This window comes from Euprymna scolopes, chromosome 2, assembly GCF_053919585.1.
Source record: "Euprymna scolopes isolate OS-2025 chromosome 2, ASM5391958v1, whole genome shotgun sequence".
NCBI lineage: Eukaryota > Metazoa > Mollusca > Cephalopoda > Sepiida > Sepiolidae > Euprymna > Euprymna scolopes.
In genome coordinates, this window is record NC_136483.1 from 19,517,124 (window position 1) to 19,540,501 (window position 23,378).

The 23,378-nt window shown below is 33.6% G+C and overlaps 1 protein-coding gene across 1 annotated transcript in view; it reads right to left on the minus strand.

Moving 5' to 3' along the window:
• LOC145289490 (uncharacterized) overlaps positions 1-23,378 on the minus strand; it is a 319,689-nt gene that overhangs the window by 150,383 nt on the left and 145,928 nt on the right. Inside the window, exon 2 of the mRNA XM_080136416.1 lies at positions 12,656-12,815. Within this exon, the coding sequence (XP_079992542.1) occupies positions 12,656-12,812 (157 nt within the window). The 5' untranslated portion in view covers positions 12,813-12,815. The remainder of the gene's footprint in view (positions 1-12,655; positions 12,816-23,378) is intronic.

The window sequence follows — 23,378 nt, forward strand, 5'->3', positions numbered from 1 at the left end:
TTCCGTTTGAAATTCTGTGCAGATTCTCGATTTCGACAAGATACACCTAAAGAAAGTCGCAGAGGTTTACATCGGTTTTAATGTTGTGCAAATAACACTCAAGTGGCGAACATAAGACATAGAAATCGCAACGTTTAAGAAATTAAAATCCGAAACAAATACTAATACGATTATTTACTTGCCTTACAGGGAACATTCCAAACGTAATGCCTCCTACTTTTATTCCACCCGAATGGATCACAAGGGATTTCAAATTGAATTGTTATGATGACTGAACTTATGCGTTCATTACCTGAAAGTTTCATCTCTCTGTACAGATATTGACGGTGTGAAACTCTAAGAAAGCAACCCTTGTCAAAAGCAGTGATATGTCATTCATTGAATTTTTGGCAAAAGTGCATTAAGAATATTGGTGACTGTGTAGAAATATACATTCTGCAGCACAAAAAAATCACTCGTTTTAATGGTATCACGCCCGTCTTGGTTACTCTTCAATTTTTTAATTAAAACACTAGAAGGCTTTACTTTTGGAACGACGTTTGCATGACAAAGTGCGCTCCATGCGCCCATGCACAGTCATCACTAATCGGTCGCAAAAGTGCTCTGAGAATATTGGTGACTATGTAGAAATATACATTCTGGGGCACAAAAAGTCGCTCTTTTTAATGGCACCACTCCCGTCTTCGTAGCTCTTCAACATTTTGAGTTTAAAATTAGGAAGCTTTAATTTTGGAACGACTCTCGTATTTGAAGCAATCTTTTTTAGTTACATTAAATTCAATAAAATATTTATTGCTGTGCAGTTGAATATTTTATACGTAGAATATTCTTGAGAGGGTAAACAAAAGACTCAAAGTATTTCACAAAGTTAGAATACATGGTGATATCTTGATAGACTCTCACTATCGCCACTCTCTCTCCCATTCTCTCTCCCATTCTCTCTCTCTCTCTCTCTTTTAATTAGTTACATCGTTCTATTCACCTCACTCTTATCATCTGTCCATATTTAAGCTTTTCGAACTACCTTCCACCATTTAAAACACGTAAGCTTAGGCCGTTTGGTTAAATAGCTGCTATGGGTAAATAATTGAAAAATTGGAACTTGATTGGCGCAAGTCGACTTAATGTGTATCCTTTACGCATGCGCAAATATATATTCATACGTTTAACTGCGTTAATTTGTAAAGTTTTGATATGTATTTGCTGTTAGGTCAGATGGTAGCTAATAAGTAAATGTTTTGGTTTCGATTTTAGCTGATGACACCCAAGACAATTTTAAAAATAACTTTAGAAATCACTACTATATATTGGGTACAATATGATAATAGGAAACTTGGCGCTTTGGTAATAAATACTAAATCTGCATTAATTAAAATATATTTAAGCGTATTTTATGACCGGGCAACGCCGGGTGGTTTGATAGTGCATATAGATTTATAGTATTTATAAAAATAGACACATTATTTGCAAAATAAAGCGACTTGCTATCATCAATAGCAGTTTCACCGAACTGAAGCGTAAAATGCCGAATTTTGCCGAAAATATCAAATAGAAAAGTCTAATAAATGCTTGTGTGCATATAACGAACGTAGGCGCGAACGTATGCGAATCTATACTTTGCAGATAAGGTGAAAAGTGGTCACATATCTTCTGTCATTTAAATCATACGAAAAAAAGAAAACGATTAAAATTTTTGGAAAGTTCCACTTACAATTATCCAGCGAGCAAAGTCTTTCTCTAAACGGTTCCGATTCCATTAGAAGAAAATATTTTTCAAGTATAATCCAATCTCCGAGGGTAAAATTCCTTGACGAGTCTTTGGAATTGTTGAGGTAAGCGCTCCGCTTATATTTTAATTCATAAATATTTATATCTTTGTATTAGGAGCAGATTTCTGAAGTGTTTAGAAGAATTACTATATACATAAACACACATGTGCTTTGAATATTGGAAGCTTGTTTCCGACAGAATAAAGTATGACATGTTTTAAGCTATTTTGCTGATGTTCCGACATCATCATCAATGAAGCATTAGCCTATGTCTAAGATTCGTTGCAAAAATGTATTAGACAAGATCTTTTGAAAATGGTCGGAGTTAACTGAAGTAATGCGATATTCAACTAAATTTGTAATTTCCAATCTAGTGTTGGAAAACGCACAAGAAAATCCTAGTGCCAAAAACTGTTTGAATGTTATTTCATTTATTTCCTCTTCGGGGGGGGGGGGACTAGACACAAGGTCAAGTATGGGGTTGGATCAAAATGTTTCTGTGGGACGAACTGGGCTCGAACTTGAAACACCGAGGTTATCAGTCCGTGTCGTTAACCACTTAGTATGGATGTCATTGATAATAAATGTGTAAATATATATGTAAATGTTTATGTGTGTGTGTATCTGTCTGCGTTCGAATATGTTTAGTGAGAATGTATAATTTCGAACGATTTGAAATTTTCAAAATGAAAATGATTTTTTTTTTATTTGATAATGCATACCCGGTGTGTGTGAGTATGTGTGTGTGTGTGTGTGTGTGTGTGGTAAGAGAGAGAGAGAGAGTGTGTGTGTGTGTGTGTGTGTGTGTGTGTGTGTGTGTGTGTGTGTGTGTGTGTGTGTGCGATAGACAGAGAGAGACTCTGTGTGTGTTTGTGTGTGTTTGTATGTGTGTGCGATAAAGAGAGAGACTCTGTGTGTGTGAGAGAGATAGAAAGAGAGAGAGAGAGTGTGTATGTGTAACACTTATAAATAATGCATTTCAATTGGACACTTAATATATACACTTAATATATACACTTAATATATACACTTAATATATACACTTAATATATCCTGTGAAAGGCAAGGAGAGGTGGATATGTACATAAATTACGTGAAAAAAGAGAAAAGCTTCAAGAATATCAGATTGAAAAATGTAGTATTCATCTTTAAAAGTGTGTATGTTGACTATTTTTTAAGAGGTATTTCAAGAACTCAGACTTATAGGTACGTCCAATCATATGTATATGAGGCTCTGGCTGTTGGTAGATAGATCCGTCCGTCTGTCACACTTAACTTTAAAATTGCATTTTTAAATTCGTCCACGAATTTCTGTAAGGGGCGCTGTCCATTCATGGTCCGTCACATTTAACTTTAAATTACATTTTAAAATGCGTTCGTGAATCTCTGTAAGGGCTCTGTTCGTTCATTTATCTGTCACGCTTAAGTCTGAAATAGCATTTTCATTAATAAGCATACAGAGTGAATGGACGTATCTTTAGATTATCCGTTCTAGTTTAAACTAAAAATATTTCCTCTAAAAAGAACAATCGTATTCCGTCCACAAGTTGCGTTTTTAGATTCAACTAACGGTTGCGAGTGGGTTGATTCTGTATTATCATACGGTTGTTAGCGATAATCCATCAACGTCTTCTTTGGTTTGTGGTAATATTAAAAGTAAATTAAAATGGCAATGAAAGTAGTAAATAGGATTCCGGAATAGTTTTTAATAAATTCCACTGATCGTTAAATCATTGATAAAATACAAAGATTGGATTGTTTGAATCAGGTTCTCGACGTGCGGGAACGTAATATGAAAATACCACGTGTCGTTAGTAAAATTATTTTACGCGCGTTACAAAAGAAAGAAAGAGATAGATAGATATATAGATAGATAGGTAGATAGATAGATAGATAGATAGATAGATAGATAGATTAGAAAGAAGGTATTAATATGCGTAGAGAGCTAATTATATCAGGCATGGGGTTAAAATCAAAGGGATTAAGAGGAACGTGCGTTGCGTGTGTAGAATTGAAGCTTTGAATGAATTGTCTGAACGCAAAGGTGACAAGTACTTTTTGCTGAGGGGAGAGAAATAAAGGCGGAACGAATAATAAGAAAATAAGAGAGACAATCTTGTTTATTTCACAGAACAAAGAAACTAAAAGTTTGAGAAGAAAGTATCACACAAAAATGGATTAGAAAAAAAGAAAGAAAAGACGAATGAAAGAAAAGAAGAATAAAATACAGTGTTATGGAAGCAAATAAAGGTAGCAAATATGAGAGGATAGTAAATAAACAAATAAAGAATGAGTAAACTATAAATGAATGAAATAAAGGCATTTGAAAGAAAAGAAAGTCAACAAACATACGAAGATAGTAAAAAAAAATAATTAAATCAGGAAAAAAGTCAACAAATATAATAACATAGTTACTACAAAAAAGAATGAATTAACGAATGAATGGATGAATAAATGAATGAAATAATGAATGAATTAATGAATGAACTAATGAATGAATTAATGAACGAATAAACGAACAAATTAATAAAATAAAAACAATGAATGAAAGAAAAACCAATAAAACAGGAAAGAAAGTAAAGAAATAAAGAGACAACGAAATGAAAAAGAAAATAAGAAAGATAACTTAAAAAAGATAAACTATAAAAGAATTGAAAAGAATAAATAAGAAAAAAAAGAAGGAAAAAAGAAAGCAAAATATAATAAACGAAAGAAAGAAAAAGTGAAAATAGATATGGTCAGAAAAGTAAGAACAAAGAATGAAAAAACAAAAAAGAACAAGAAATGAGAAAGAAAGTAATAGAAAAACCTAAAAGTACAATCAGAAAGAAAAAAGAAAGAAAGAATAAGCTCACCATCGGATTATTATAAAAAAAAAACTGAACGCATTTATCTAGAAACAAAATGTGGGAACACAATGCCGTCGACGCTCAAAACCATATTTGCCTTCGGCAAAATCTTTCATTACAAGCTTCCCTACAGACTCAGAATTCACGTGTTATCTTTACCAGATAGTACATTTATTTTAGGGTGTGCTATAATTCATGGCGCATTGCATTGTTGAAAGATTTATTAACACTATTTTTTATCAAATCCAGATAAAATACAATAGGCATATAATTTCATTAATGTGTTGTCTACTGAAATCGCGTTTCTATTTCATGGGCAACTGGACCTCTTTCTATTGAAACACAGGTCTGCAACATTTTAAAACATTGAACATTCCTTACCACATATATTTACTGGAATTATCTCGAATTATTAATTGCTGATTAAACACAACAAAATAAATAAGGGGATAAGCATATTATTAAATGAAATGTTTACAATAAAAACCATATAAAATCACACACACACACACACACACACACACACACACACACACACACATATATATATATATATATATATATATATATATATATATATATATATATATATATATATATATATATATTTGCAATCCGCCCAGCATTGCCCGGGCGAAAAATACGCTTAAATATGATATTTTGATTAATGCAGATTTCGTATCTATTATTATATTATATTGGACCCAAAATATAGTAATTATTTAAAAAGTTTTATTTTTTAAAACTGAGTCGCGCGCCACCACCGAGCATCGAAACCAAAACGTTTAGGTTACGATTTACTTTTTTCTTTGACGTTAATGTCTGGGCTATGAAGACATGTTTGCTGCAAGGCTAAAAATTAAAACATGACCCAATACCTATTACGTTACGCATGCATATTCGTAATGTCGTCGTTTGACCTTCATATGGCAAATTCCATTTATTTAATTTTCACACTTTTGCACCGATTTTCCCCGGCTAAAACCCAAATACAAAGTTTCGCATGGGTTCGAATACCCTATATATTAAGTTTCATATCTGTAGACCAAAAACTCTAGAAAGATATTTGGTAGGTAACATTGTTTAAACAAATATATATATATATATATATATATATATATATATATATATATATACGCATTCATAAATATATATATAAAGAGGTTTACGTTTACTATAACTTTCTTACACAAGTATAAATCACGAATATAATTACACGTAATAGTTAACTAAAGATGATCATCTCATAAGAAAACCGAAAATAAACTAATAGGGAATTAATAAAAAATAAATGTTTAAATGAATATGCAAATTAGCTAGATTTTTTGCAGATGAGTGCAATTCCATGACCCATGTATAACAAAGTTGTGTTTTCTTTTTAAATAAATAGAAAAAAGGGTTTTAATATAAATACCAATGCATACAAAAACATATTTATAGGAGTATAGATATGTGAATCAATTTATTAAATAAAAAACAAGAATTCATAGCTAACTGTAAGCACATAAATAGATACCACCGATTAAGAAAACTGAAATATTAGAGTTTGCTATTTAACTTGTTGCGTATCGTCTATTATAAAAATTGTTGTGAGAAAAAACTGTTTTTTGTTCATCATCATCATCATCATCATGGGTTTAATGTCTATTTTATATGTTGCCTTGTATTTGACAAATTTTTAGAAATTAACTTCCAAATTAACCTATCTCTGGCCAGGTCTCTACTTATCTGTTTTTCTTAAGTTCAGTTTTATCATTTCCTTCGTGTTATCCTTTGCATTCTCCTGTGAACTAGACCTGCTACTCCAACTGTTCTACATCTACTGACTCCAAAACTTTCATCCATTTTTAAATACGTGTTACTGAACAAATATTATGTAAAAAGTAAATAATTTTTAAATGTGCAAAACAGAGGTCACGTAAGTAGGTACTTTCTTTTACTTAGGTTGGTTGTAAACATTTTTTCTGATCATCGGTAATACCGTGAAACTATAGGAAGCTGTTAAAGCTAAGTGGAATTTTTTATCATTTATCATACAGACAGGATATATGGAAAATCAATGACATAATTTCAGGATTATGTTCTATATGCAAAAAAATTGTTTTTGTCTAAATTTAACGTTACGTCGAGGAAGTTTGTTATTTTTATGTTAGCTAGTACGTCTACTTTTATGCTTACTTTTTCATTTCCTTGTGTATGATTTTCTTAAAGTTATCTTCCTTGACTTTGTTGGAGTCTTTTATTATAGCTAGTCCATCGTCTCTATATAGGCCGATATCCGTAGTATGAAATATGCTTGTGAAGCATATATAAAAACACATATGAACCCTACTTAAAAGATAACGCTAATCCAATATACGTAAACCCTAAGTCCAACCACCCAACATCAATTATAAAACAGATTCCTAACTCGATCGAAAGTAGATTCAGCAACAACTCAAGCGATGAAAATGTATTTAACAGGTCAATCAATATCTATGAAACAGCCCTAAAAATAGTCGATACAAAAATATTGACATCAAATATAAGCAACGAAATGCCAATAACTATAATAAAATCAAAAATAGAAGAAAAAGAAATATAATCTGGTATACGGCGCCATAGAATCAAATGTTAAAAACAAAACTTGTAAAGAAATTTCTAGATCTTACTGAAGATTACTTCCCCACAACCAATACCTTACACAAAATTTTCAATAAAAATAACCTAAAGTTATCCTACAGCTGCTGCGACAATTTAGAGATGATAATTAAAGCGCATAATAAAATATTACATAAAAGCAATGAAAACAACAACAAAATAAACAATAAAAAAGTGGATACCACGACAAAAATAAAACTAACACAGAGGACACATATGTAACTAGTAGAAATAATAATAATAATAATAATAATAATAATAATAATAATAATAATAATAATAATAATAATAATAATAATAATAATAATAATAATGAACCAACTCCGGACAACGACGACCATACTAGAACTAAAAACAAAAATACCAATACCAGGATAAATGAATGCAACTGCAGATACCGCACAATTTGCCCGCTTCAAAATAAATGTGTAACCAAAAGATTAGTTTACTAGGCCACAATATTTGCGAAAGAAACCCCGAATAACAAGAAATACTACGTAGGTATGACTTCCTTAGATTTCAAAACCCGATATTATGACCACAAAAGTACATTCAACAATAAAAAACACCGAATGAAAACAACTCTAGCAAACAAATACTGGGAACTCAAAGAAAGCGCACATTCGCCGGTAGTCGAATGGAAAATAGTAAGACAAGCAAACAGATGTAGAGACCTAGACGATCCATGTAGATTGTGCCTTCATGAAAAATTTGCGAATCCTATACTTTAAAGAACCTCAACATCTTTTAAACTGTATGAGAGAAATAGCGAGCAACTGTGTTCACGGGATAAACTTTACTTTAGGATAGCGATGCAAAATAATTTTAAAACTAACAATAACAATAGAAAATAAAAAAATAAAATAAACATACATATACAAAAATTATCATATATGTATATATATATATATACGTATATAAATATATTCATATATATATATATATATATATATATATATATATATATATATATATATATATATATATATAAACTAACATAAAAAACACTTAACCTAGTTTTAAAATAGGTCAGGATGCTCCCTACAAAAACAGCACACACAAATGAACGTGTCAGCTGGGCCTTTGTCCTGTAAGTGGCTGCTCATTGGCTGATTAGGAAGGTTGCGGTAGAAACTAGAAAGCTGATTGGTTAGCTAAAAACTCAATAGAAGGTGCATATATAAAAACGCGAGACAACTAAAAAATCCTCGCATGAGCCTGATGAATCCTAGCGTGGATGAAACGCGGAATATTCTGTGTAGCTTAATCGCCATATATATTTTATAACTTACTACCTAGGTCTACCTACGTATTGAGCACTGTTGAAGTAAATACTTAAAATTTACGCATGAATCAATACTTTCGTATATTAATTTATGTGATTAAATTAAGTAGTCATATATATATATATATATATATAAATATATATCCCTATATATATATCCCTATTTATATATATATATATATATATATATATATATCTATATATATTAAATGAACTCATTTTTCCCTCTGATTTTGACCTTAATAGGTTTAAAAATCAAGACATTTCGTGCAAATATAATATGCTCAAACTGCAGCACATTATCTGAGGTGTGTTATAGGCATATTACCTCTACACTTCCTTGATAATCGTAGATTCCTGTATTTCTGCTGATAGTTCACTGCCAAAATCGGTTAGAATAAATGGAAGTTGTAAAATCTTTTCTCTCTAATAAATTCCTCCTTCCCCCGCCACCATTTACACCGTTGTGGGATCGTTAACAAGGGACAGTACGAAGAAACACCGGGTTGAGTTTTCTTCACTTCGTAGTTACTTTAAAAAAAACTGGAATGGAATTTTAACGTTCCTTTTCGTTCTATGCTTTCTACTGGGTGAAACACACCATGGAGTATTGGAAAGGTTATTATGCCATTTTTTTTTCTTTAGCTTTATTTCGTTTTGTAGTTGATTAAAAAACTGGAATGGAATTTTAACGTTCATTTTCTGCTGGGTGAAACGCACCATTGGACAAAGCGGATCGAAGGGTTATTTATGCCATTTCTTCCGCTTTTTGCTGTGTTTTTGTTTTTCAAAACACGTTCATTTTTCCCCCTGATTTTTGCTTTTTGTGTTTCCGATTTCTTTTTTAAATACGTTTTACGTTTGTTGGCTGTTTTTTTTGGGGGGGCTGATTTTTTACAGAAGTTTAACATCGTTTGTTTATAATATTTAACCAGGCTTATTACTCCGCTTATTCTTTACTTTACCCCCCTTACACACACACTTCCAAACAACCGGGCAACGCCGGGTACCTCCGCTAGCATATATATATAAAGAGAAAGAAGTGAACCATAATCGAATGTTAACAAATAATACATAAGTCGATTAAAGAAACAAAATCACGAAGTGTAATACAACCCAAGAAAAAACTGAACACTATTCGGAATGTTATAAAATAAGTCGATTAAGAAAAAAAAAAGAAAAAATCACGAAATGCAAAAAGAACAACACCCAAAGCGCTTTTCGTACAGAAGGACTTTTCAAGGGTATATACATCTGTAAGGTGGAATAGAATTATATATATATATATATATATATATATATATATATATATATATATATATATATATATATATATTGGTTAAATTTATCAAAAGCCGACGGAATATTCAAACCTTGAAAAAATATCTCAGAAGCACCGTCGGCATTCCCCAGTGAGAGTGCATCAGACAACAAGCAATAAACTTGTTTATCTAGAAAGGTGGAAGGCAAGGCATAGTAATGTGGACCTCCTAGAGATAGCCTCAGTTTGACAGGTAAAAGGCTACCAATATGATCCACTTTCTGTCTGACTGATTGTCGAGCATGGTACCTCGACTACGATTACTACGAGATACGTCATAGAATGGTAACTCTTGGTATATTTATACCGTTTTAAAAGGTTTATATATGGTGTATAGGTGAGTCCCCACAACATTAACAAAAATAATACAGGCAATTTGTACTTTTAGAAATAAATTTATTTTTAAATTAAATCCGAGTGCATGATTTTTTTTACATTATATTTATTTATTCACAAAAAGTATATGATTTAAAAAAAAAAATTCCACCGGAATGCATTTCCAGTTCTTTGTAAAAGATTAAACTTTTTCTAATCTTTTAACAAAAGTCGAATAGTGAATTCTTTATCGACCACTTACATTTTAAAGCAATTATTCGATTTGTGCACTTGATTATTTCGAATTTTCGATATTCCCTTAACATAAAGGATAAGAATGATTTTTTAACTCTATTTCAAATAACAAATCTATATAATACATGTTTTGCTTTTGTTTGATAATATTAAAGGACTAATTTAATTCCCAGGCAACGCCGGTTAACCCTGTTCGACTAATACACTCTAATATAATTGACTGTCACAGTCTGCTCTATTACTTTTTCAGTTTTCTGTTTCCTTTTCTTATACTAAAAAAATACAAAAGCATAGGCACGCTCAGCACATCTGAACATGGAAGGCAATGCGTTCTTCCCATCGTGAATCACTATTGATAAGTCTAAAATATTTCGCTTTCATGGTGACAAAAAATTAGGTTAAAAAAAGATGTAGCTTTTCATAGGTTGAATGTGAAAGCGAGAATAAATAACAGGTGATGGATAGAATTTTATTTACAAGCGAATAATAATAAGATACTTACGAAGGGGGGGTTGATAAAAAGATAGATAAAAAGATTATGTGCATATTTTGATAGATAGATAGATAGATAGATAGATAGATAGATAGATATGAACATTCAAATATATAGTAGTGATTTCAAAAGTTAAAAAGAAGTATGACCTGGGTGCCATCAGCTAGAATCCAAAACGAAAATATTTAGTGCTTCAGCCTTAGTCGTTAGCATTTGAGGTATCATCAGATGGATAAAAATTAGATAAAAATGAAACGATGTTTCACGACGTTTCGGCTAACTATTCCTCTTGCCTTCGTCAGGTAGTTAACCGCGACAGGATAGGAATGTTGAGTCTCTTAACTGTATCCTCAGTAATTACTGCCTTCCATAGTTGTTGTCGATTCACTGTGCTTTTTTTTCGTTTTTTTGCCGACTATGGGTAGGATCGAAACTACTATCTTTAGACAATCATACCCAAAGGAAGGCCAGAGGAGTAGTTGGTCGAAACGTTATTAAACAACAAGATGAGGATAATAGTCCGCAAATAAATAAATAAATATGCAAATGACTCATCTCAAAGAATTCCAATAAATAAATAAAAATAAACCGATGTTAACGTTTATCATTTGCGCATTAGTAGAACAGCACTTTAAGTCGACTTACGCTTGCTAAGTTCCTTTTTTTCAATGTTCATACCTTAGCAGCTATTTTTACCAGCTAAAGACAAAATTGAATTTGTTCCACACGTTCAAATCCCTCATCTATCAAGTTTCAAGTCTATAGACTAAACATCGACAGAAGAGTTTGGTAAAGACGGTTCCCTAGACAACGTTTGTGTGCCGACATGTTATACTATTTTCCACTCTAATATTGGCGATCGTCCACTTTCCTTGAATTGTCAGTAGTAATTCGGTAATGCTGTATTTAATCGGCATTACCAAATCACTACTGGGAACTCAAGGAAAGTGGACGATCGCCAATAGTAGAGTAGAAAATAGTACGGCAGGTTAGCACATGTAGAAACTTAGACGATTCTTGTAGATTATATTTGATTGAGAAATAAGCTATCCTAAACTTTAAAGAAATCCAGCATTTATTAAACTGAAGGAGTGAAATAGTATACGTGTGTATACACAAATAAACTATACCTAGGATAGCAACACACACACACATACAAACACATAAATAAATGATAATGATAATAATAATAATAATAATAATAATAATAATAACAAAAATAATAATCGTAATTATAATAATTAATATACAAACAAATACATAAACTAATAAACTAGTATAAAATAAAAAGTAAGTGAAAAACATCCAGATAAAAACTAGGTCAGTTCCCAACACAAAGAAAACAGAAACTAGACCCCGTCAAAAAAAGGGGGGGAAAACATGTGAAATAAAGGTCAAATTTTCCTTGCATGATAAACGCGCACCTATTGGCTACGATAAATGTGTGTGTGAATAACAACTAATCTGATTGGCTGACTACTAAACTCAGTACCATGGCAACATAAAAGACACGTAGCAACATCGAGTCCATGCAATAGCCTGAAGAATCCTCACGATGATAAAACGCGGAAAATTCCGTGTAGCATAATGGCATATATATTTTCAAAACCTACTTTATATATATATATATATATATATATATATATATATATATATATATATATATATATATATATATATATATATATATATATATATATATATGCACACACACTTGTGGCTACTTACCAACAAAAACTTCTGGATCACTGGAAAGGTATTCTGTCTCAAAATCTTTTAAAGTTTCCATTGTTGTCTCGGAATGAAATTGTCGCTGTTCGTCGAGACTGGTGCCACACTGGCGATGGGGTAATACAGCGCCAGGAGACATGAAATCACTCAGCATGAACTGTAAAAGAAACGAAAAATGAACTAATGGTTTTGGACACACGTGTTGCGTATAAGTAAAGTTAAAAAAGAATATACATGAGTATCAGTTAGAATTGGAATAAATAGTAATCAGGTTATTTTAAATAAATTCATTTACGCTGAGATATATATCCAGATTGGTTGGTACAAGATACGAGGGGTGTGCAATAAGAATTGCCCCTGACCCACTTCCATAACAGTAGAGCAACGAAACTTGGCACAGTTATTAGACTTTCTCTACATAGGAAGCACCTAGAGTTATGCATTTCTCCCATCGTTTGGTGCAGCTCTGGTGACCGCTTTTTTAGAACACCCCAGGTTGGTCCTCCATCAGAAATCAAGACTGCATCATCTGGGAAACGCTTTCCTTTCAAAAACAACTTTATGGCTGGGAAGAGGTGAAAGTCAGAGGGTGCAAGGTCAGGAGAGTAGGGAGGATGGAGAAGGATTTCATAACCACCCGCCCGTGCTTCTGCTCTGGCGACATGCGAGTTGTAGACCGGAGCGTTGTCCTACAGGAGGAGGGTACCTTTGCTGATCTTTCCCCACCTCTTGATTTTGATAGCTTCCCTTAATTTCCTCAAAAGTGAAGAATAATAGGCTCCTGTAATTGTGATAGTCTTTACCAGGAAATCTAGCATCACTACTCCGTCGTGTCCCAGAAGACTGTGAGCATGACCTTGCCAGCGGAGGGCTGCACCTTTGCCTTTTTTGGAGGTCCAAGTGCTTCAACTGCATTGACTGGGCTTTGGTCTCTGGATCATAGTGATGGACCCAGATTTCATCCTGTGTGATCAGTCTTTTGAAAAAATTTGGCTCATCTCCTTGACACATCTCCAAATTCATCCTCGAGCACTCGACGCGTTCTCGCTTCTGGAATGGTGTGAGCAACCTGGGAATCCATCTGGCAGACACCTTATGCATATGCAAATGGTCATGAATGATAGTTTCCACAGACCCTGTACTAATCTTGACATCTTGGGCTATTTGGCGAATAGTAATGTGCCTATCTTCCAAAACGGCAGCTTCAACTTGACGGACAGATTCCTCATCAATTGCAGAAGGGGGCGACCAGGTTTGGGAGCTGTTTCCACAGACTTCCGGCCATGTTTGAAATCACGATGCCAGCGTTTTATAAGGTCATATGATGGAGCATTATCACCATAAGTTTCTTTCATTTAATCAAAAGTCTCCTGTGGTGTGCGTCCTTTCAAATACAGAAACCGGATCACTGTTCGACATTCAACATGCTCCATTTCACACCTGACTCAGTTCAAACACATGTAAAGCAGAAACCACAATTAGTTCAGAGCTATAATTTGCCACATAATTCGTAGAGATATAAATCATTGCACATGCAAAGTTTCAGCTAGATCAGATAACTGGAAGTGGGTCAGGGGCATTACTTATTGCACGCTCCTCGTAGATATATAGATAAACTGTTTGACTGATGCACAAATGTTTTTAACTGATATTCAGATACAAAGATAGATAGATAGACACACACATATACACGTATATATATATATAGAGAGAGAGAGATAGATGGAGATGAAGACAGAGACAAATTCATAAAGATAGAGACATAGATTGAAATAAAATTTGGTATATCTTCGGTAATTGTTATACGAAAACCGAGTTAATCAACGCCTGCTTCCCTACGACGTTTCCTAAATAGTGTAATCACACATAATATGATTTAGAATATTCCTTGGGTTTGAAATTTAGTTATATTTGAAAAACATTACATTTTAAATTTCTGTATTTTATCAGATGAACATGTATTATGTGTATTATTTGTATTTTTCTGACTCATCTCATCTTGAGTGTTATTTTCACGACGTTTCAGCCGATGTAATCTTCGGTCTTCTTTAAGTATATCTTGTCAAACTCGGGAATTTTTCGTCACGTAGTGGATAAAGTACTTCGTAAAATTCTGTTGTAAAGGTTCGATCTTCAGTACAAGCGACACTCAAAATACAATTGCGAATTATTTAAGACTTCAGCTGATGTTATGTTGGGCCTTTTGGCTATGATTACAGTGTAGTACCTGTGTTATGTTGTGGCGGGCAGTGCCAAAGGTCTGAACGATTAATATTATTCATTTGTTAAGTGTTATGTAGAAAAAGATATTCAGAGAGAATGTTTTGAAAGAAAGGAATCTTTAGCTAAAATATGTATGTTAAAAAGTAAACTTAGATTTAGAAGTGTTTATGAATAAGATATTACAGAGATATCTATGTAATAAAATAGATTTAGGAATTCAATTTTATAAACAATAAACAATGGAATTTAACTGGTAACAAAGAAGAGTACGTTTTTATATATAGACTAGAGGTACAAGGAAGAGTCAGAGAAAGGAGGTTGACTTTGTCAGTCGTGGAAGCATTCGGCTGACCTACTAATAGACGATGTAAGAAATAAAGAAAGAGAAAGCATTGTAAATCCCTGAGGGAAAAACCTAACTGTTGAGAATGACAAAAACAAAAAGAAATCCTGTTGTTACTGCTTCACAGAGAAATGTTTTCTTGCAGTATCCAAGAGACGAAGGGAGCCTACTAACCTAAGATTAGTAGTCCGTTATCAAACAGACATTGTGTGATAATGGGTTATGTTTGCTGAACCTGTCCAGAAATAGCTGTTACTTTGTCCATGTCGCGTGAACTCGGTTTAAATATTTGTAAACACGCACACACACACACACATAGACACACACATACACACATTCACGCACACACACGCACACACACACACAACGAACATTTATAACCACTAGACGATACGAGCTTCGGTTTCATACACACGTATATTTATATAGACTAGACGTGTATGAACACACGTATATATACACTCGTTATATATATCCGACAATACAACACCGAGTCATGCCTGAAGGAACGCTGTGGATAAAATAAAGGGTTTCGTTCGAAATTCCATGCAGATTCCCGAGTTCGGCAAAATGATTCTCCGGATCGACAGAAAGATTCTCGAGTTCGACAAGATACACCTGAAGAAGATCGGAGATTGGATCGACAGAAACGTTATGAAAATGACACCCAAGATGAGAACAGTAGCCCGAAGAATATAAATAATATGCATCACATTTTAATTGTTTCAATCAGTATATTTGTAGTTTTTTTACCTAAAATGGCAGACGACTGTGACGTCACTAATTGTTCGCTATTTTGAAGCGTTACATATCGTTAAACTCATCAGAACACATTCCGTAGACGTACTTCTAGAACAAACATAGATATGCAACACTGTATCGATGCGACAGGGACTAGAGTTTGGCAAACAGTGTGAGACCAAAAAGTTGGAAACTCTTTTTCTTTTTGCAGCCTGTCCAAGACAGGTTAGTAATTGCTGCACAGATGTAGTAACATGACAGTCGGTTGTTGAAAAGGTTTCTATTAATTATTTATAAAAGAGTTTTATCTTGGTAGTATTGAATGCAACTATCCATTTTCGACCCTATTCTAATACAGGCTTGAAATCATTTTCTATGTATTCAGCCATGACCTTGGATGTGCATTCGATTCGTGGTGCTGTCAGGATTAGAGCGTGGTGTCATCAGCATATACATCCATCGCGATTTCACAAAGGAAGTTGTTTATGAAGATCATGGATACTATATTAATGTGCTGTTGTTTTGATCTTCTGCCATCAAGAACGACTTGGATCTTTCTTTTAGCTAAAAGCGATACGATTTTCTATATAAATAAAACAATAGGTGTGTGTATGTGTGTGTCTATGTGCAAATATTTCACCGATAAGCTCTTAAACTACTGGTCACGTAACACTGAAATTAACAGGAAATAGTAATCATAGACCAAGGATAGTTTATAGTGAGTAAAATCTTTGTTTGGATGAATGAATAACTCCTACATGTTAGCAAGTTGAAATACAGAATGTTCATTTCAACTTGCCGATATATTTCCATTAGTTTTATGCATGCGCCAATTAAATCATAGCTACAAATGACATAATGTTTTTATCTATCTGTCTGGTTAGCTCAAATAAAAGTGGCAAAAATCTAAGTTCGTCATCTCTCCTAACGGGGATAGACATGCGACTGGAGACCGCTTGTGAATTTTTTACTCCCATGAAACTTTCTCCTTCGGAGAAAGCCGGTTACCCTGCCTTAGGGTTAGTACCGCAGTTTCATTTTTATTAGCTCAAACCGTAAGAAACAATAGACGCGCTAAATGATTTGGTTTCGAATCTAGCTGATAGCACCCAAGTCATTTTTTTTAACTTTTGAAGCCAATATTATATATATATATATATATATATATATATATATATATATATATATATATATATATATATATATATATATATATAATATTGGCTGCATATATATGTTCCGTAAAAACAAATTGATTCTGTAATAATAAATACGAAATCTGCATTAATTAAAATATATATCAGCGTATCTACGACCCGGCAAGGCTTTGCGTCCCCGCTAGTATTAAATATTTGTATATAAGTAATACCGTAAAACCAACTTTTATTGGAAGACTTTAATGCCAGACTTTACCAAAGGCTTTTGAGATATAAAGCGCTGCTGCCCCAATAATAACCATTGAAAGAAATAAGGCCAATAAGATGATCAGATAAATCGAGTAGATAAATATTGCAGAACAACCAACATCACATATCGCTTGGAAATCGTTTAATTTTAAAATACGTAGTTATGTGACGTGGAGTAAAAATAAAAAGTCAAAATCACCGGATGGCCATATAAAAATAGAGTATGACGGGAACTATTTAATATTTATGCTCTCTCTCTCTCTCTCTCTCTCTCTCTCTCTCTCTCTCTCTCTCTCTCTTACTCGCTCTTTCTCTCCTTATTTCCTCTTTTTATCTTTATTTCTCTCTCTCTCACACTCACTCTCTCTCTCTCTATTACTCGCTCTTTCTCTCCTTATTTCCTCTTTTTATATTTATTTCCCTCTCTCTCTCTCTCTCTCTCTCTCTCTCTCTCTCTCTCTATTACTCGCTCTTTTTCTCCATATTTCCTCTTTTTATCTTTATTTCTCTTTCTCTCTCTTTCTCTCTCTGTGCCTTTCCTTCTAAGCAGCTAAACACACCAATCACGCTCTAAATACGCCTGCTAGTACATATAAAAAGATCGAGCGAAGGGACATAAACAAACGTGAAAATTGCTGTGTTGGTTGCGTAAAAATTATGTGCGGACTGACAAATTATTTATTATATAGTTAGAACCCTACATCAGTAAGTGGCGGTTAAGTCAGCTAATGCGAACGTGATAACAGGCAGATTATAACACATGTCAGGATAACCTAGCTGCAAACGTACTTGTCATGGACACGTGACGTGAAGAAATGGGGACCAAAGGGTAAAGCTCTATAGATACAACATAGTCGAACGATTTGGGAATATGATGACGTAACGTTTTTAGAGTGAGAGAGAACAAAGGATTTCAGGCAGTCTCTCCATTGAAAGTCAAGTGAACGGACGCGCAAATGATGTAGAAGCAATCTAAGTTGGATGTTTCCGATGTCTGTCCGTCTGCGCGTTAACCATTTTGCTAGATAGAATGTTAAAGAAGTTAAGCATTAATAATTAATCTCTCTTATTTGGTTTCTTGGTCGCTCGTGTGTGGTGATTCAATAAGTACGTTTTTTTTTTAAATAAAATAAGGTTTTACATTATTATTTTCGTTTTCTATTTAAACTTCCAACGTTATTTAACAAGCCAATCATAAAAAAACTTATTTCGCCATAGTGGCATGTCGTTACATTGTCTTATCTTTTTTTAGTTCGTTGATGTCGCTAGAAAAATGGTAGGATCCTTCTACTGATCCAGAAGATATCTCACTGCTGATACAAATCTCTATCTATATACAAGTCAAGGCCAAGTACATCCAAGGATGGAGTACTGCTGCCACATCTGGGCAGGAGCTGCTAAAAACAGCCTATCCTGCCTTGACAGAGTACAAAATAGACTTCATAGCCTAGTGGGGAATGCCCTTTTCTCTTAGCTGCAACCTTTCTCCCACAGAAGAGACGTTGCAAGCCTGTATTTGTTTTTATCGTTACTTCCATGGCAAGTGCTCGTCTGAGCTCAAATCTCTGGTCCCCCCTCGCCAATCTTTCACGATAAACACCTGTCTAGCTGAAATCACTGTCAAAAGTTTTCCCCACTCTTTATCTGTGCCAAAACGAAAACGTAGATTCCATGAACAAAGCTTCTTTCTTAGAAGTGCACGCCAGTGGAACTCTCTTCCGTCTGCCTGTTTCCCACCTGACTACAACTTGGATGTCTTCAAGTCCAACATAAAAAATTCCTGATAAACCGCCCCTTAAGTAAGACACTTTATCAAATCTCCATTACTAACGATTACTACGATATTATCCCATTGATTACTGTACACGCAATACCCCTTATCCCCGAGTGGCTTCCGGGCCTTGATAAGTGGTGACTACCATGTAAAAGATATGTATATATGCTTGGTTTGGATATAGTCAGGCTAGCTAGTAAGCTAGATAGATAGATAGATAGATAGATAGATAGATAGATAGATAGATAGATAGAAATACATCAATTGGTATAAACCGACATAGATAGCTAGATTCGTGTGTCAACTCCAAAATGTTAAAATGAAGCAAGATTTTTCTTGTACGCCAAAAGTATAATAAACGCTAAAACCGTATATAATTTCACGTCGCTCATGAAATTATTAAAGCTGTTTTCCATTAGTCATAACACGAAAACGAATTTGTTTTTCAGATGAAATAAGTAAGTTAAAGCTGTTCTTTCTTTATTTTTTTTCTTTTTGCAAAAATGACTTAAAAAGAAATCGTGAAAAATATACAAATTGAAGCAGATAAATAAATATTTCGATCGTACTTAATATATATATATATATATATATATATAGAGAGAGAGAGAGAGAGAGAGAGAGAGAGAGAGAGAGATAGAAAGAACGAGAGACAAAGAAAGATTAGAACTGCCGACTATTAACGCGATGGTTGTAGGTTCAATTCCCGACTAGGACAAGGTGCTAGTCTAGCCATACTGATGAATTGTGATACAACGAAACAGTACTCTATCTCTCTCTCTCTATCTCTCTCTCTCTCTCTATATATATATATATATATATATATATATATATATATATATATATGACAAAAGTTTATTACATTCCAAATTTCAAGATGTTAACCAGCTGGGAAAAGGTGCTGGTCAAGCCGCACTGATGAGTTGTAATACAACGAAACAGTACCGTATGTGGATGACTATATATTTTAAGCAATCCCCCCCTTTTCGGTGTAGAGCGCTTTCGTAAATTTATATCACCTTCTGCTTAATTGGCTATAAAGCCAGTCTCGCTGTTTGTTTGTAAATAAACAAGCAGCTCGAGCACTGTAAAAGCGGTGGGCAAATGTCTATTTAAATAGACATTTGATGAAGTCATTTGCGAGCACCGATCTCATGGGCCGGAGGTAAGAACTGCCGATTATCAACGCGATGGTTGTAGGTCCGATCTCCGATTAGGGAAAGATGATAGTCTAGCCGCACTGATGAATTACGATACAACGAAACAGTATATATATATATATATATATATATATATATATATATATATATATATATATATATATGATAAAAGTTTATATTCCAAATTTCAAGATCTTGATCGTCTTACCGTTTATTTCTCTAAACATGTTGAAATGCTCAACTCTTGACAGTACTACAATATTGTAGCGCAGAATCATTCATATATTTATTATGCCATTTTTTTTTAAATTTATTTTGCCCTTTACTCATCAATTCAAAAGGAAATCTTCAATTTTAAAAGAAATATTTTTTTAAAAGTATATGAGTTTCTTTTTAGAAACGGTAAGACGGTCAACATCTTGAAATTTGGAATATAGACTTTTGTCATTTATTTGTATATGTTCTATAGTTACATTGAGCTTCATAAATTAAAAGATTGGCATGAATAAAAGGTGAAAAATAATGGAATAAACTTGTCTGCGTGTGTCTGTGTGTGTGCGAAAGAGAGAGTTCTCTATGGATTCAGAAATGTCTGGGCTGATTTGTTTTTAATTTCACACCAATTTACTTGTTCTTTGATAGGTTTTGCATCGGAATGCCTGCGCTAAGTATAAAAAATCCTTGAATGGAAAATTCCATTAAAGAAGGAATGATTTTGACCAAATATTATACAGCCTAGATCACAAGTGCGTTTGACAAGTTTTATCACCGCACAAGAAGGAACCGGCGTATAAAATAAACAGTATGTTCTTTGATAAGACAGGTGTACGCTCCCCACTAATATATATATATATATATATATATATATATATATATATATATATACGAGTATACAATGTCCGTGAACATTGATAATAAAAATAATGCCAGTGTTAGCATTATTAATATTCATATGAAATAACTTATCGATCGATTATGAAAAATAAGGAAAAATTTAAGTTTCTTATGTCAGGCGACCTTGGGCAACCCTGGCGAGTCAGGTGTTGTTGACACTTGTTAAGAATTCAAGATGCCCCAAATTTCTGCATATCGGAAAAGGATAAATCTTTTAATATTAAATGAAGGTGACAGTTTATGAACAGCTCTAGCGGATATCGTCGGAAGTTGCCGCGAAATCAGTCACATGTTTTTAGTCGAAAAAGAATTTAAAACAAGCTTTGTTTTTCTTCGTTTTTCTTCGTTAGTTTAGTCTCCATAACAAAGTAAGAAAGCAGAAAAGGGTTTCATGCTTGTTTTGCAAGATTGGATCGGGAGGAGGGGGGGACGAATCTCTTGAATAGTTTGATAGCAGAGTTCTTAAAAGAGAGAAAAGGAAAGAGATTTAAGAAGGGGAGAGAGAGAGAAAATCGGAAGAAAGGAAAAAAAAGAAATAGAGAAGGGAGATGAAGAATGGATAAGAAAAAAAAAGAGGAGGAAGTTCTAATCTCGGAGGCAGAATGAGAGGTTTTCATAAAAACGAGGTCATTTTCCTTCGAGCCAGCCCGGGTGCAGGCCTCTGCCTCGTTGCATTCTTTTTCTCCCCTGACCCAAGATACAAATCACAGCTCTGTGAATTCGAAGAATTTTAAAGTTAGTGTTGAAGTCCCCAAGTGCGAGAGAATCCTGCATCTAGAAAATAATCTATTTAAATACGAAGTCCGAATCGATTAAATTTTCTCACATAAACTATATTGTTTTACGCAAATTTTATTTTTTTGTTTAAAAGAAAATGATCTCCGAGTGTTCGTTAATTATTTATCGTCTGTTGATTTTGAAAAAAAAACTCAGTTGTTTCAAATCTATCTTGATGTCCATGTCGTAGCTGAGAGAAGCACATATTAGCAATCACCAGAGTACCTGAATAAGGATCAAATATTAGACAACATACGACCAGCCAACGTGTTCTAGGTATCGCCACACCGACTTAAGGTCATGCGCGTAATTGTTACATGATAAGGGCTGTCCCCTTTTCATGTAAGTATAAAAAATAGAGAGATTTAGTTAAAATGAAAATGAAATAGCATAGACGAAATTCGAACCTCGTGATTTAGGTTTAGAAATAGATTACGAGAGAGAATTAGCAATGGAATGTGAAAACAAACCATTGTTTGGCTTAGAGATAAAATAGTTTCAAGAAAAGAATGTGCGTTGTCAATTCTGTTATGAAAATTCAATTGAAAGAATGCAACTACAAGATAATTTAATAAACATGTTTTTAACATATTGGAAAAATAGGTTACTGGGAATATAGGTTAAAATTCCTTTTGTAAACAAAGGAAAAAGTTTTGGACACGCATTTCCAGAACACGTGAAAGAAGACACATGTTTTAACATGTGTATGACGTCATGGAAAATGGGAAGTTCTCGATATAGTTAGAAACTTTGGAGAAATTGAGGGAGAGTCAGAGAGAGTCTAAGGACGAGAGACGATAGTCTGCAGTTGAGATTCGAACGTCTAGAAGCGAGAAACTTAATATGTGAAGCTTTGAATTCTTGATGATGAAAACCACGACCGGTCGGGAGAAGAAATGAACCCATCATGTGTTTTTATAAACGTCGTCTTTGTGTTGTAATTCTACCAAAAGGTAAAGTGAAAATTGTCATTATATGTCTTGTATATCATGTGGTTTAAAATGTCTTTACATATACATCTTACATACACAATATGAACACTAAGACTGTCTCAACACTATCTCCTCACTCTAAGAGCTTCAACACATCTAAGTATGAACATTTTTATTTATATGAATCACGTCATAACACGAACAATCTCTCTCTCTTTCTCTCTCTCTCTCTCTCTCTCTCTCTCTCTCTAAGACACAACGACAAACTCTAATAAGACTCTAAGACTCTCACTATTAAAAAGACTTAACAACGAACAATAACAATAATACTAATAATGAACAACATAACATAATTACCAGTGACCAATGAGTGTTTGGTTACATTTTGAGGGGTCCATCACTAGACCAAGTTAAAACTGCTGTCACTAGCATTTGGGTAAATGACTATATTTTCTTGCCCTTTTGTACGA